The sequence below is a fragment of the Papio anubis genome, chromosome 8, assembly GCF_008728515.1.
Source record: "Papio anubis isolate 15944 chromosome 8, Panubis1.0, whole genome shotgun sequence".
In the NCBI taxonomy this organism is placed as follows: Eukaryota; Metazoa; Chordata; class Mammalia; order Primates; family Cercopithecidae; genus Papio; species Papio anubis.
The window spans coordinates 28,356,002-28,369,910 of NC_044983.1; the positions used below are offsets into that span (position 1 = coordinate 28,356,002).

The 13,909-nt window shown below is 42.5% G+C and overlaps 1 protein-coding gene across 2 annotated transcripts in view; it reads right to left on the minus strand.

The window, feature by feature from the left end:
• Window positions 1-5,374, minus strand: part of MBOAT4 (membrane bound O-acyltransferase domain containing 4) — a 36,374-nt gene extending 31,000 nt beyond the window's left edge. Inside the window, exon 1 of one of the 2 annotated variants that reach the window (XR_001905450.3) lies at window positions 4,901-5,374. Coding sequence is in view for 1 of the 2 variants with exons in the window: in XM_003902610.5 (XP_003902659.2) it covers window positions 2,920-3,038 (119 nt within the window). In the remaining variant the exon portion in view is untranslated. Of the gene's footprint in view, window positions 1-2,919; window positions 3,255-4,900 lie in introns of those variants that run through there. The other variant, XM_003902610.5, reaches the window with a different exon arrangement.
• Between the last annotated feature and the right edge of the window lie 8,535 nt (window positions 5,375-13,909).

A 13,909-nucleotide genomic window follows, 5' to 3' on the forward strand; every position in this document is an offset into this window, starting at 1 on the left:
GTGGCCGGATCTCAGCTCACTGCAAGCTCCGCCTCCCGGGTTCACGCCATTCTCCTGCCTCAGGCTCCGGAGCAGCTGGGACTACAGGCGCCCGCCACCTCGCCTGGCTAGTTTTTTGTATTTTTTAGTAGAGATGGGGTTTCACCGTGTTAGCCAGGATGGTCTCGATCTCCTAACCTCGTGATCCGCCCGTCTTGGCCTCCCAAAGTGCTGGGATTACAGGCTTGAGCCACCGCGCCCGGCCCACTTTTTTTCTTGGGGGAGAACGTTAAGTGTCTCAGTGTGAGAGCATCTGTTACTCAAAAGCCTGGGCCATTTCTGTGCTTCTCTTTGAGCCTGTGCTTGGGGTGACTTCCCCGCTTAAAGCCCCAGTTAACACTGTGGTCCTTCACTTCCCTGCTATGGGAAAACAAAAGGGGGAACATTTATCCTTTACACAGCAACCCTCCCACCCAGAGGCAACTCCCTAGGAGTTTTATAAATATTAAATTGTCTGTACATGGACAATGTAGAATGTGTGACTTAGCGATTACTTGTTTCATTCTAGGCATTGTGCTAATAATCCTTTATGAGAAATTATTTAATATTTAAAATAACCTCGTGAGATAGGCATTATGTTTTCTGTTTTATAGATAAGAAGAGGGCATTTGGGTGAAGTATATTCACATACACAAGGACACTTAGTTAGGTGAGGGAGTTAGGACTCAACAGGCTGAATCCAAAGTGAGAAGTCTTTTTTATTTTATTTTTATTTTTTTGACAGGTTGAATCCAAAGTGAGAAGTCTTTTTTATTTTTATTTTTATTTTATTATTATTTTGTTTTTATTTTATTTATTTCCAGTCTCGCCCTGCTGCCCAGGCTGGAGTGCAGTGGCATGATCACGACTTACTACAACCTCAACCTCCTGGGCTCAAGGGATCCTCCTGCCTCAGGCTCCTAAGTAGCTGGGACTACAGGCGTGTACCATCACACTTGGCTAATTTTTTGAACTTTTCGTAGAGACAGGGGTTTTGTCATGTTGCCCAGGCAGGTCTCAAACGCCTGGGCTCAAGCTATCCACTTGCCTCAGCCTCCCAATTACTAGGATTACAGGTGTGAGCCACTGCGTCTGGCCAGAAACTGAGCACTCTTCACCCTAAGGTAACTCCATGAGGATTAATCCTAATTTTTGCACTCATGTTGCTTTATTGTTTTGAGATTCTTTCTCAAAAGGAAACTTCTTTACAGCTGTTCCCCAACTCCAGTCTCCATAAGTGAAGTTAAGGGCCATCAGACAATCGTGAACACGTGATCATACTATTGTTTAATCAAATTCCACAATCCTAACTGATCGTTAGATACAGCAATATTTTATTTAAGAAACCCAATATATAAAAATCCTAATTCCCAAAATAAGTGAATTATTAGGAAGTGGCCCTTTGGCAACAGATTTTCACTTTACAAAAGGACATTCCACAAAACCTTGTTAAAAATAGGGACTGTCAGGGGAAAAGGGTTGAAAAACTTACTGTTGGGTACTGTGCTCACTACCTGGGTGATGGGATCAATCGTACCCCAAACCTCAGCATCATACAATATACCCATGTAACAAACCTGCCCATATACCCCCTGAATCTAAAATAAAAGTTGGAATTATTTTTAAAAATGTATTTCAAATTAGCTGGGAATGGTGGCATGCACCTCTAGTCCCAGCTACTGGGAAGGCTGAGGCAGGAGAATCCCTTAAGCCCAGGAGGTGGAGGTTGCAATGAGCCGAGATCGTGCCATTGCACTCCAGCTTGGGTGACAGAGAGAGACTCTGTCTCCAAAAATACATATAAGTAAATAAAATAAAAAATGTATTTGCGACTTTTCAATATAACAGAAAATCATGTAGCCACGTTAACAGTACACTCACCATTTCTGTTCTATATTCAGTTAAGTTCTTGTCTTTTGTCTATGTTTAAAAAATAGTCTTACATGAACAATCTAAAAAGATAGGTACTGTCTCTAATGTGTTGAGGTTATTTGATATTAAAAAAATCATTAAAATCAAGTCATCACATCTCTAGTGACAATAATTTTTGAACTTCAAATGATCATATAGCTAATCTAACAAGATTCATTTTGACTTATTTCATTTCTCTGAGAATTCATATAAAGGCACTTTAAAAATCACATTTAGTTATGATAAAACTTAAACTGATGTAACTTTGTATGAAATGTAATTTGATTGAAAACGATAAAATTCCATAAAATTAGGTCTATTCAAGAATATCTGAGATCTATGGTTGACAGAGATGTATCCATTTGGAGAATTCCTGTACCATTGCAACTACCGTCTCTCCTGAGAGTTTATTTTCATCCATTTGCCATTTAACGTGAACCCAGCAAAACTTACGACAGTGCAGACAGGATGTGAATTTCCAATTTAGTTTTACTCTATTATACATACTCATTATCAAGCAATCAATAATCAGTGACAGTGAGAGTAAGTTAAAAACAAATGTAATTAATGTATTGTAATCTTCACATCTGCAGTCTACTCTGCTTTTTGCCCTACTATAGTATTTCTGGCTTTTTCTTTTCTTTTTTTTTTTTTTTTTTTGTAGAGGCTTGCTCCATTGCCCAGGCTGGAGTGCAATGGCGCAGTCTCGGCTCACTGCAACCTCCACCTCCTGGGCTTAAGCGAGTCTCCTGCCTCAGCCTCCCGAGGAGCTGGAACTATAGGCGTGAGCCACCATGCCTGGCTAATTTTTTTTTGTATTTGTAGTAGAGACAGGGTTTCGCTATGTTGGCCAGGCAGGTCTCGAACTCCTGGCCTCAAGTGATCTGCCTGCCTCAGCCTCCCAAAGTGCAGGGATTGCAGGCGTGAGCCACCGCGCCTGGTCACTATCGTATTTCTGGATGTAAGAGTAAAAACAGCCATCCAGCCTACCTGGCACGAGTGGAGAATGAATCCATGATGCAGAGATAATTGAACAGAAATGCAAAGGGAAATGCAGCCCCCTGGTAAAATGATACAGGATGGAGAAAGAACAGCCGAAGCCACTCCATTAGGAACCAGAACAAAAAAGCCTGTCTTTTCCAGTGTCCTTAACTGATGCCTTCCTCCAAGAGTAATCTCAACCAGGCTCTCTGGTCTTTTTATCTGGTTTAGTGGGGCTAGGGTGAGCAAAAGGCAAACAAAAGCTCTGGAGATAAGCAGAATAAAAACTGGCTTTCTGATTGAGGAACTGCACTATGGAAACCAAAACACATTTTGGTGTAACATTAATCATGATATGCACTAAAAACATTGCTTTTGGGAGTTGTGGTTTTGTTTCATTGACATAGCATACTATTTGCCTTTCCAGTCGTCATGCTATCATATTTTCTTCACTAAGTTAATGAAAAATCTCATTTCCCAACTGTGGACAGACAACTCTGTGGACTGAAAAGGGGAAACAAGAATGTGACCAGGAGGAAGGGAAGCAGGTTATTTTCTTTTTCTTTTTTTGAGATAGGGTCTGGCTCTGTCACCCAGGCTGGAGTGCAGTAGTGCAACCTCAGCTTACTGCAACCTCCACCTCCCCAGCTTGAGTGATCCTCCCACCTCAGCCTCCTGAGAAGCTGGGGCTACAGGCATGTGCCACCATACCCGGCTAATTTTTATATTTTTTTGTAGAGATGGGGTTTTGCCATGTTGGCGAGGCTGATCTCAAACTCCTGGGCTCAAGCGATCCTCCTGCCTCAGTTGGCAAGGCTGATCTCAAACTCCTGGACTTAAGCGATCCTCCTGCCTCAGCCTCCCAAAGTGCTGAGATTATAGGCATGAGGAACTGCATGCAGCTGGAGGCAGGTTCTTAAGGCAAAAACCAAGATTCCTCTTCCTCACCATAACTCTTCTCCTTATGCTACTTTTTTTTCCTATCAGTACCTCTTATGTATCTATTTCTCAATTCATTTGCCTGCCCCCTTTACAATGTGAGCTCTACAAGGGAAAGACTAGGGATCCCTAGCATACTAGGGATATCGTAATCTATACATACTACATACCCAGTAAATATTTGTTTAAGAGATTTTGAGGAGGCCGGCCATGGTGGCTCACGCCTGCAATCCCAGCACTTTGGGAGGCCGAGGTGGGTGGATCATCTGAGGTCAGGAGGTCAAGACCAGTCTGGCCAACATGGGAAACCCTGGCTCTACTAAAAATGCAAACATTTAGCTGGGCATGGCGGTGGACACCTGTAATCCCAGCTACTCAGGAGGCTGAGGCAGGAGAATCACTTGAATCCAGGGGTCAGAGGTTGCAGTGAGCCAAGATCACGCCACTGCACTCCAGCCTGGGCAACAAGAGTAAAACTCCGTATCAGGGTAAAAAAAAAAACAAAGGTTTTGAGGATACCAAAGCGTAGAGGGGAAACATTTCAAGGGAATCTTTTCTTGACAAGTAATACAGAAGAGACTTCCTAGAGGCAAGACGTCTCTTGGCTAGTAGCGATCCGTCTCCTGAGCCCAGGGCATTCCAGGGCTGTCCCTGAGCAGCTCTTTTGCCTCTCCAAAGGCATGTGCATGAGCAAGCTGTCAATAAAGAAAAGGAAACTCTGACATGAGCATCTTCAGGGCAAGGACCATCCTTTAGTGAAAGACTGTATTCATCCGTTTTCACCCTGCTATAAAGAACTACCTGAGACTGGATAATTTATAGAGGAAAGAGGTTTAATTGACTCACAGTTCTGCATGGCTGGAGAGGCCTCCAGAAACTTACAGTCATGGTGGAAGGCAAAGGAGAACTAAGTACCTTCTTCACAAGGCGACAGGAAAGAGAAGTAAGAGAAACTGCCATTTATAAAACCACCAGATCTTGTGAGAACTATCACGTGAGAATGATCACGAGAACAGCATGGGGAAACCGCTCCCATAATCTAGTCACTTACCTTCCTCAACACGTGGGGATTACAACTGGGGATGAGATTTGGGTGGAGACATAGACCCGAACATATCAGAGACTGCTCTGCACAGAGAAGAAAATCCAAAAGAATCTTATAGATTGGGGAACTTTGAGCAAGTCACATCACCCCTCTGGGACTAAGCTTCACCTTAAAATTAGACATAATTATGCCTGTCTCAACAGAACCGTTATGAAAATCAGCTAAAGCATGTAAAAGCATGGCATATAAAGCTGGCTGATGGAATGTAGCTGAAGGTAAAGTGATTGAATAATTAACATTATGAGCATTATTGGGCTACCATTTTATGACACTCTTTGCTAAGCACTACGATTATGGGAATGAGTAAGACATGGTCCCTGCACTCATGTGGCTCTCAGTCTACTGGAGAGACAGAAATGGAAATAAATACCTTTGTTAAAGAATGGTAGGTACACAGGCGTACAGAAGGGGATAAATAAATAATCACCTGCAGAAATAGAGAATCGAAAAGGATTTTGGAAGAGTGGAAATGCTTAAGTTAGCTCTCTATGAAAGAATGTTTCCAAACAGATGGGTGGCTTATTCTAGGCCACAGAAGGCACAAAGTCTTAGGCAACAATAAAACAGTTAATGGGAATGCCAAGAGTAGTTTGGTTAGACCCTAACCCAGCAGCGCTAGAGGAATTAAAGACACACACAGAAATATAGAGTGTGGAGTGGGAAATCAGGGGTCTCACAGCCTTCAAAGCTGAGAGCCTCGGACAGAGATTTACCCACATATTTATTGACAGCAAACCAGTGATAAGCATTGTTTCTATAGATTACAGATTAACTAAAAGTATTCCTTATGGCAAATAAAGGGATGGGCTGAAATAAAGGGATGGGACCTGGCTAGTTATCTGCAGCAGGAGCATGTCCTTAAGGCACAGATCACTCATGCTCTTGTTTGTGGTTTAAGAACACCTTTAAATGGTTTTCCGCCCTGGGTGGGCCAGGTGTTCCTTGCCCTCATTCCGGTAAACCCACAGCCTTTCAGCATGGGTGTTGTGGCCATCATGAACACGTCATAGTGCTGCAGAGATTTTGTTTATGGCCAGTTTTGAGGCCAGTTTATGGCCAGATTTTGGGGGCCCATTCCCAGCATGTCCCCCTTCTTTGATTTGCAAAGCAATAAAAGCAAAGGCAGCTTTGTCACGGTAGCTACTTCTTGCAGGAGTTGGGATCTGCATATGCAGACTATACAAAGACAAATAACACAGATTAAAAGCACAATCATCATTGAAATCACAGAGCTTCCAAGTGTTTTTATCCATTTTAATGGGTTACTAGCTGCTAATCTGTCTGCAGCTCCTTTAAGCACTCCAGTTCCTGGCATTAACATCAGGTGTGCCTGGGATGCTTTAAATATTTGTTCTTTTAATTTTGCAATATCCAAAGTCAAGTTTGTAGAGTGTCCTTCTAGATGCTTTTTTTATTCTTTCCCAAATTTTGATCTTATTAAGAGTATTAATAGTTTCCACAAATCCTTATGTTTAGCTCCTACAGCGGGCCATATCATTTGAGATTGAGGTGCCCCTATATCGCCATGGTTCCAGATAATAGGAACTCTTGCCATACTTCTTACCATTTCTACCATCTGACCATTTTGTTCAGACCAGCTGAATATAGTGTGGCCGTGGCACGCAGACTGAGAGTTGCAATTTAAGCTAAACATCCCCTTAGGGGACCAATTAATAATGATTCCATAGGAATCATTGCACAGCACCTCTGCCTGTTCTGCAATGCAATCTTCCCAAACGAGTATGTTCATTATTTCTGGCCAGGTCCAATTCTGTTTACAAATAGGTTTTTGAGGGCAGTATGCCTCAATTATAGGAGCAGATTTATTAAGGTAAATACTGAGGTCAGAAAGCATGTGTAACTGTGTCATAGGGTGATTACATCCAGGCATTATTGCCAGCCAGGATTGATAAATATGCCTAATAAGTATAATTGTTCTCTTGTCAGCCCTTGTTGAAGGAATACTCATGGCAATGGTGATCACCGCGATCATAGCTACCATTCAATTACTCATTGTGACTGGTTGTCCCGCTTTCCTCAGACTTTCTTCCACCATCTGTGACAGCTTCTTGATCTGTCCCCAGGTGGGTGACTGTGTTTGGGCGGTGTTGCTCGTGACAGTTGGGGTCCTCCTCAGCATCAGTCTTGAGATGGGTGCAACCGGGGGGTCCTCGGGATCCTCCCAGAATCCCTTCCTTGGCATCTGGCTCATAATAAGGTTTCAGGTATCTTGATGGTATGCAAATCAGCTGTTGATTCAGTCCTGGAGAAACACAAGCATAACCTCGACCCCAAGTTATTATTTTAAGGTTGTATAACCGAATTAATGGCTCTTGAGTCAGTTAACATTCTCTATTTACCTGATTTTTTCTTAATTACGAAAACTGGAGAATTCCAAGGGGAAAATGTTGGAGCTATGTGCCCATTTTCTAATTGTTCAGTAACTAATTCCTCTAAAGCCTCCAGTTTTTCTTTACTTAGCGGCCATTGTTTTATCCAACTTGGCTTATCTGTTAACCATTTTAAAGGTATAGGTTCTGGAGGCTTTTAACAATGGCTGCCCTCAAAAACGATATCCTAAACCTTGGCAGGAACTTTGTCTTTCTGCTTGAAGTGGTTCCTTTAAAGCTTGCAAATTTTTTCCTAGTCCCATACCAGGGACATACCCATTTCATGCATCATATGTTGACTTTAAGGGCTATATAATTGTTCAGGAATTAGAACCTGTGCTCCCCATTGCTGTAACAAATCTCTTCCCCACAGACTTATAGGTAGAGAAGTTATAATTGGTTGAATAGTCCCAGGTTGTCCATCAGGCCCTTCACAGTGCAAAATATAACTACTTTGACATACTTCAGGGGCTTTACCAACTCCAACTATGTTAAATTGAGCATGTTGATTGGCCATGTGGATGGCCAGTGCTGTAGAGAAATGATTGAAATATCCGCTTCTGTATCTACCAAACCTTTAAATTTCTTTCCTGAATAGTTATTTCACAGGTAGGACGTTTATCAGTAATTTGATTTACCCAATAAGCTGCTTTACCTTGTTTATTTGTGCTTCCAAATCCTCCTGTTGATTTAATTTCACTTTTCCTCATTCCCACATATGGCACAATCAGGAGTTGTGCTATGCGCTCTCTTGGCTCTGCTTTCCAGGGAACAGAAGTAGATATGACAATTTGAATTTCCCCACTGTAATCTGAATCAGTGACTCCTGTTTGTACTTGTACCCCTTTTAAATTTAAACTAGACCTTCCTAGAAGTAACCCCATCGTCCCCCCTCACAAGGGTCCACAAACTCCTGCTGGCACCTTTTGCAGGGGTTCCCGAGGCAGAAGGCTCACAACTTTTGTGCAGCATAAATCTACTGTGGTACTACTGGCTGTGGTGGGGGACAGACATTGCACAGGGGTGAGAATGCCCTGAGCTGGAAATGCCCCGGTTTAGAACGGGGCCAGGATGGGCCCCTCATGGAGTTTCCCAAAATGGGGTTCCCATCTTCATCAAACTTAGAGTGACACTGATTAGCCCAATGTTTTCCTTTTTTGCATTTTGAACAAATTTCAGGCTCAGCAGTTTTCTTTTTTCCCCTATCTGGCGGCCTGACTCGCTGATTTTTTCTATATTCTTTTTTAGTATGACCATGCTTCCCACAGCTAAAACAAGCTCCAGGAAATGGAATATTTCCTTTATCCACTCTCAGTCCTGCCATTGCCTGTGCCAACAAAGTAACTTTATGCAGATTACCTCTGACACTGTCACAGGCCTTGATATAATCAATTAAATGCACTTTCCCTCTAATAGGTCGCAGAGCAGCCTGGCAATCTGGATTAGCATTGTCAAAAGCTAATAACCGCAACACTATATCCTGAGCAGCCAAATCTGCAATCACCTTTTTAAGAGACTCCTGTAACCGAGCTGTAAAATCCACATACAGTTCTTTTGGTCCCTGTTTTACAGCACTAAAGGAAGGGTATTGTTTTCCATCTGAAGTGATTTTTTCCCAAGCTCTAATGCACACTCCTCTAAGCTGTTCTAGGGCATCATCCTGCATGACCACCTGTGCATCTAAACCAGCCCTGCCACTGACCCTAAAGTTGGTCTGCAGTTATATTAATTTGAGGTTGGGTCTGGGCGTTGCAAGCAGCCTGAACAGAAGCTTCATCTGCCCACCAAGTTTTACATTGTAAGAACTGAGCAGGAGTCAGGCAAGTTCAAGTAAAAGCGTCCCAGTCAGTAGAAATCATTCGACTGGAAACAGCAACATTCTTTAACAGTCCCATTACAAAAGGAGAACCTGGTCCATACTGATTAATAGCTTGTTTAAATTCTTTGAGTTATTAAAAGGAAAAGGCTCAAATGTAGTTATAATATTTCCCTGCTGATCAGGTAGGTGTATTCTAACACGGAACTGCCAAGCCTCTATATCACCCTCTCGTCTAGTTTGCTGAATTCCTGCCTGAATAGAACTGAGAGTGGTTGCTCGAGGTGCTGCTAAGTCACTGGGGCAAAAACTTTTCTCCCTGTGTCCTCTGGAAAAGAAAGATCTGAAGAGTCAGGCCACTCTTCTTCTTCAAAATAATAATGAGGGGGTGCAGAAGGGTAGGGATGAACCTCTCCCTCCTTTGCCACTTTAGCTCTAGCTGGCAAACAAACCTGCTCTGTTTCTTCTTCTGCTACTTAATTATCCTCTCCCTCCTCCTCATCATTAGTGTGAAAAGGTTCCAAGGTGGAATGAAGCAAAGCCCACATTTGTCCCATTGTTACCCTGATGCTTCCAAGCTCCTCTTCTTACTCACCACAGGGATCGCTTTAAGAGTACTTGGGTGTCCTCCAGCTTAGTTCCACATTCTCCAACCGTCACTCTGGTGACCCTTCGATCTGGGTTCGAGCCCCCACATATGGGTGCCGCTTGCTGAGACCAGCTTGGTCATGGAGACCCTAACCCAGTGGCACTAGAGGAATTAAAGACACACACAGAGAAATATAGAGTGTGGAGTAGGAAATCAGGGGTCTCACAGCCTTCAGAATTAAGAGCCTCAAACAGAGATTTATCCATGTATTTATTGACAGCAAGTCAGTGATAAGCATTGTTTCTATAGATTACAGATTAACTAAAAGTATTCCTTATGGGAAATAAAGGGATGGGCTGAAATAAAGGGAGGGGTCTGGCTAGTTATCTGCAGCAGGAGCATGTCCTTAAGACACAGATAGTTCCTGCTATTTTTGTGGTTTAAGAACGCCTTTAAGCGGTTTTTTGCCCTCGGAGGGCCAGGTGTTCCTTGCCCTCATTCCAGTAAACCCACAACCTTCCAGCTGGGGCTTATGGCCATCACGAACATGTCACAGTGCTGCAGAGATTTTGTTTATGGCCAGTTTTGGGGCCAGTTTATGGCCAGATTTTGGGGGCCTATTTCCAAAGGGAAGAAGAGGGCTCCCTGAGGAAATAAACAAGCTAACATTGCATTAAACATATTGAATGAAACCATATCCCACATTAAATATAATTTATAGGTACAGAAGAGTTGAATTGCAGTTGATTAGTTAAGAAAACAGTTGCTTTGTAGACATTAAGTGTGTATGTGTGGGGTTGGACGCGGTGACTCATGCCTGTAATCCCAGCACTTTGGGAGGCAGAGGCAGGTGGATCACCTGAGATCAGGAGTTGGAGACCAGCCTGGCCAACATAGTGAAACTCTGTCTCTATTAAAAATACAAAAAAATAGCCAGGCAAGGTGGCGGGTGCCTATAACTCCAGCTACTCGGGAGGCTGAGGCAGGAGAATCACTTGAACCCAGGAGGCAGAGGTTGCAGTGGGCTGAGATCATGCCATTGCATTCCAGCCTGGGCAATAAGAGTGAAACTCATCTCAAAAAAAAAAAAAAAAAAAAGAAGAAGCATGTGTGCATTTACTTATTTATTTATTTATTTATTTATTGAGACAGGCTCTTGCTCTGTTGCCCAGGCTAGAGTGCAGAGGCGTGATCTTGGCTCATTGCAACCTTGACCTCCTGGGCTCAAGTGATCCTCCCACCTCAGACCCCAAGTAGCTGGGAATACAGGCACATGCCACCATGCCTCGCTAATTTTTGTGTTATTTGTGGAGACACGGTTTTGCCATGTTGCCTAGATCAGTCTCAAACTCCTAACTCAAACAATCCACCTGCCTCAGCTTCCCAAAGTGCTGGGGTTACAGGCGTGAGTCACTGTGCCTGGCCTTAGTATTTATTAATTAATTCCTACCTGTACTTTTTGCATTTCAGTACATTTTATTTTCAGGTTTCAAACAGTTCATTGATCCCCCAAAAGCCTATAGGCCCTGGACACTGTATCTAATACTGATAAAATGGTCCTCTATAAGTATGCCATAGAAGTCTTTCAAATTAATATAGATAGACATTGCTTGAAAATGGATAGGTGTTCACATGTTTGGCAGCGACAGAATACTCTAAATTCATTCATATACTTATTCAACAAGTTTACGGGAATATCAACCATGCACCACGCACTGTGGTTCGTGCTGACTAAAGAGCGGGAACAAAACTCACATGGTTGCACCTTCGTGGAACTTAAGTCTTTGCGGGGAATGGTAAAATAAGTTAGTTTAGCTGGTGATGACTGCAATCCTTACCCCATAGAGAAAATAATTAGAATAGGAAGGGTAGCCTATTTTTGATTAGATGGTGCTGTGGTCTGAATGTTTGTGTCCCTCTAGAATTCATATGTTGAAATAAAACCTTCAAGGTTCTGTCCTCTCTGCCGAGCTTCACATCTGATATTTTATTGACTACTTGGCATTTAAGAGGTGGGACATTTAGGAGGTGAATAGGTGATGAGGGCTCTCATCAGACACAGAATCTCCAGCACTTTGATCTTGTACTCTCCAGCCTCTAGAACTGTGAGCAATAAATGTCTTTGTTTATAAATAACAGTAGTCGCCCTTATCCACAGTTTCATCTTCGGTGGGGTTTCAGGTACCTGTAGTCAACGTCAGTCCAAAAATATTAAATAGAAAATTCCAGAAATAAACAACTCGTGAGTTTTAAATTGCACACCATTTTGAGTAGCTTGATGAACTCCCCTACCATCCTGCTCTCTCTAGGCCAGGACATGAATCATCTTTTTGTCCTTGGTATCCACACTGTTGATACTACCTGCCCATTAAAGCCTTCTCAGTTAACAGATACACTGTTTCAGTATCAGAGTGCTTGTGTTCAAGTCACTCTTATTTTACTTCATAATGGCCCCAAAGCACAAAAGTAGCGATGCTGGTGATTTGGATCTGCCAAAGAGAAACTGTAAAATGCTTTCTTTAAATGAAAATGTGAAAATGTCTTGATTTAAAAAGGAAAGAAACCAAACCTATATTCTGAGGTTGCTAAGATCTATGGTAAGAATAAATCTTTTATCCATGAAACTATTAATGAGGAAAAGGAAATGTGTGCTTAGTATATAGAGGGTTCAGTAATATCTGTGGTTTCAGGCATCCACTAGAGGTCTTGGAATGTAACCCCCAAGGATAAGAAAGGACTATTGTACCCAGTCTAAGGTATAACCGTCTCTCAGTATGCTTGGGGAACTGGTTCCTGGATACCCTGATGCCAAAATCTGCAGATGCTCAAGTCCCTGATATAAAATGGTGTAATATTTGCATATAACTAACTGATGCATACCCTCCCATATCCTTTCAATCATCTTTATATTATTCAGAATATCTAATACAATTCCTACATATCACTTCATTCACATGGCTTCAATGTAGTACTTGGCATGCAGCAAATTCAAGTTTTGCTTTTTGGAAACTTGTGTAATTTTTTTCTCTCAAATTTTTGATCCAACATTGGTTGATGTCAACCAACTACAGATGTCAAACCCACAGATACAAAGGGCCAACTGTATTTTGTTATAGCAGCCAGAAAGAACTAAGTCCCTGAGTGTGATGGTCAGTTTTTTTGTGTCAACTTGGTTAGGCTACATTCCCAAGTCATTAGTCAAACACTAATCTAGATGCTGCTGTAAAGGTATTTTGTGGATGTGATTAAAGTCCATCCTTCCTAAAGTGAACTGATGTTCACTTTAAGGAAGGGAGATTATCCCGGCTAATCTGGGTGGGCCTGATTCAATCAGTTGAAGGCCATAAGACAGAGCTGGGCTTCCCTGAAGAGATTCCTCCTGTAAACAATAGCCTCACCCCTTGCATGAGAGTTCCAGCGTAGTGTGCAGATTTTGGACTTGCTTAGCTGGAGCCCCACAATCATGTAAGCCAATTCCTTACAATAAACCTCTTGATATACATCTACTACTAGTTCTGTTTCTCTGGTTGAAAACTGAGTATGTGACATCTGAGAGATAAAGGGTCAGAAGGTGTTAGGGTGGGGGCAAGTGGAAGCGGTTGAGGGTCGAGAGTCAGCTTTGCTTTTTTGGAGAATGAGGGTGTGATCCAACACATAGAAAGAGGAAGAGGAACACGAAATGAGAGAAGAGAGAAGTAGGCAGGGGCTCGATGTAGCTCAGAGATAGGTTATGGAAAGCAGTGTGGATTTTAAGAGAAAGGGGAAATAAAATAACTGAATTTGGCTCTTATTTATTTTTCCATTTAAAAAAAAATACATTATAGAAAAAAATATAGAGATGGGATCTTGCTGTGTTGACCAGGCTGGTCTCCAACTCCTGGCCTCAAGCGATCCTCCCATCTCGGCCCCCCAAAGTGCTGGATTAATTACAGGTGTGAGCCACGTGCCCGGCCTCAATTTGTCTTTTAAAGGATGATTTTGACTACAGGAGAACTACTTGGATCAGGGTTGGGGGGTGAGATGAGGGTGTGTGATTTCAGAGGCCAAGTATGGAAGGAGCGAACAATTGAGAGAGACACATCAGCTGAGATTAGATTACAGAGATGGTCGGGTTGACAGGGTAAAGTGTAAGCATGAGACCCGAGCTCGGACAAGCAGAA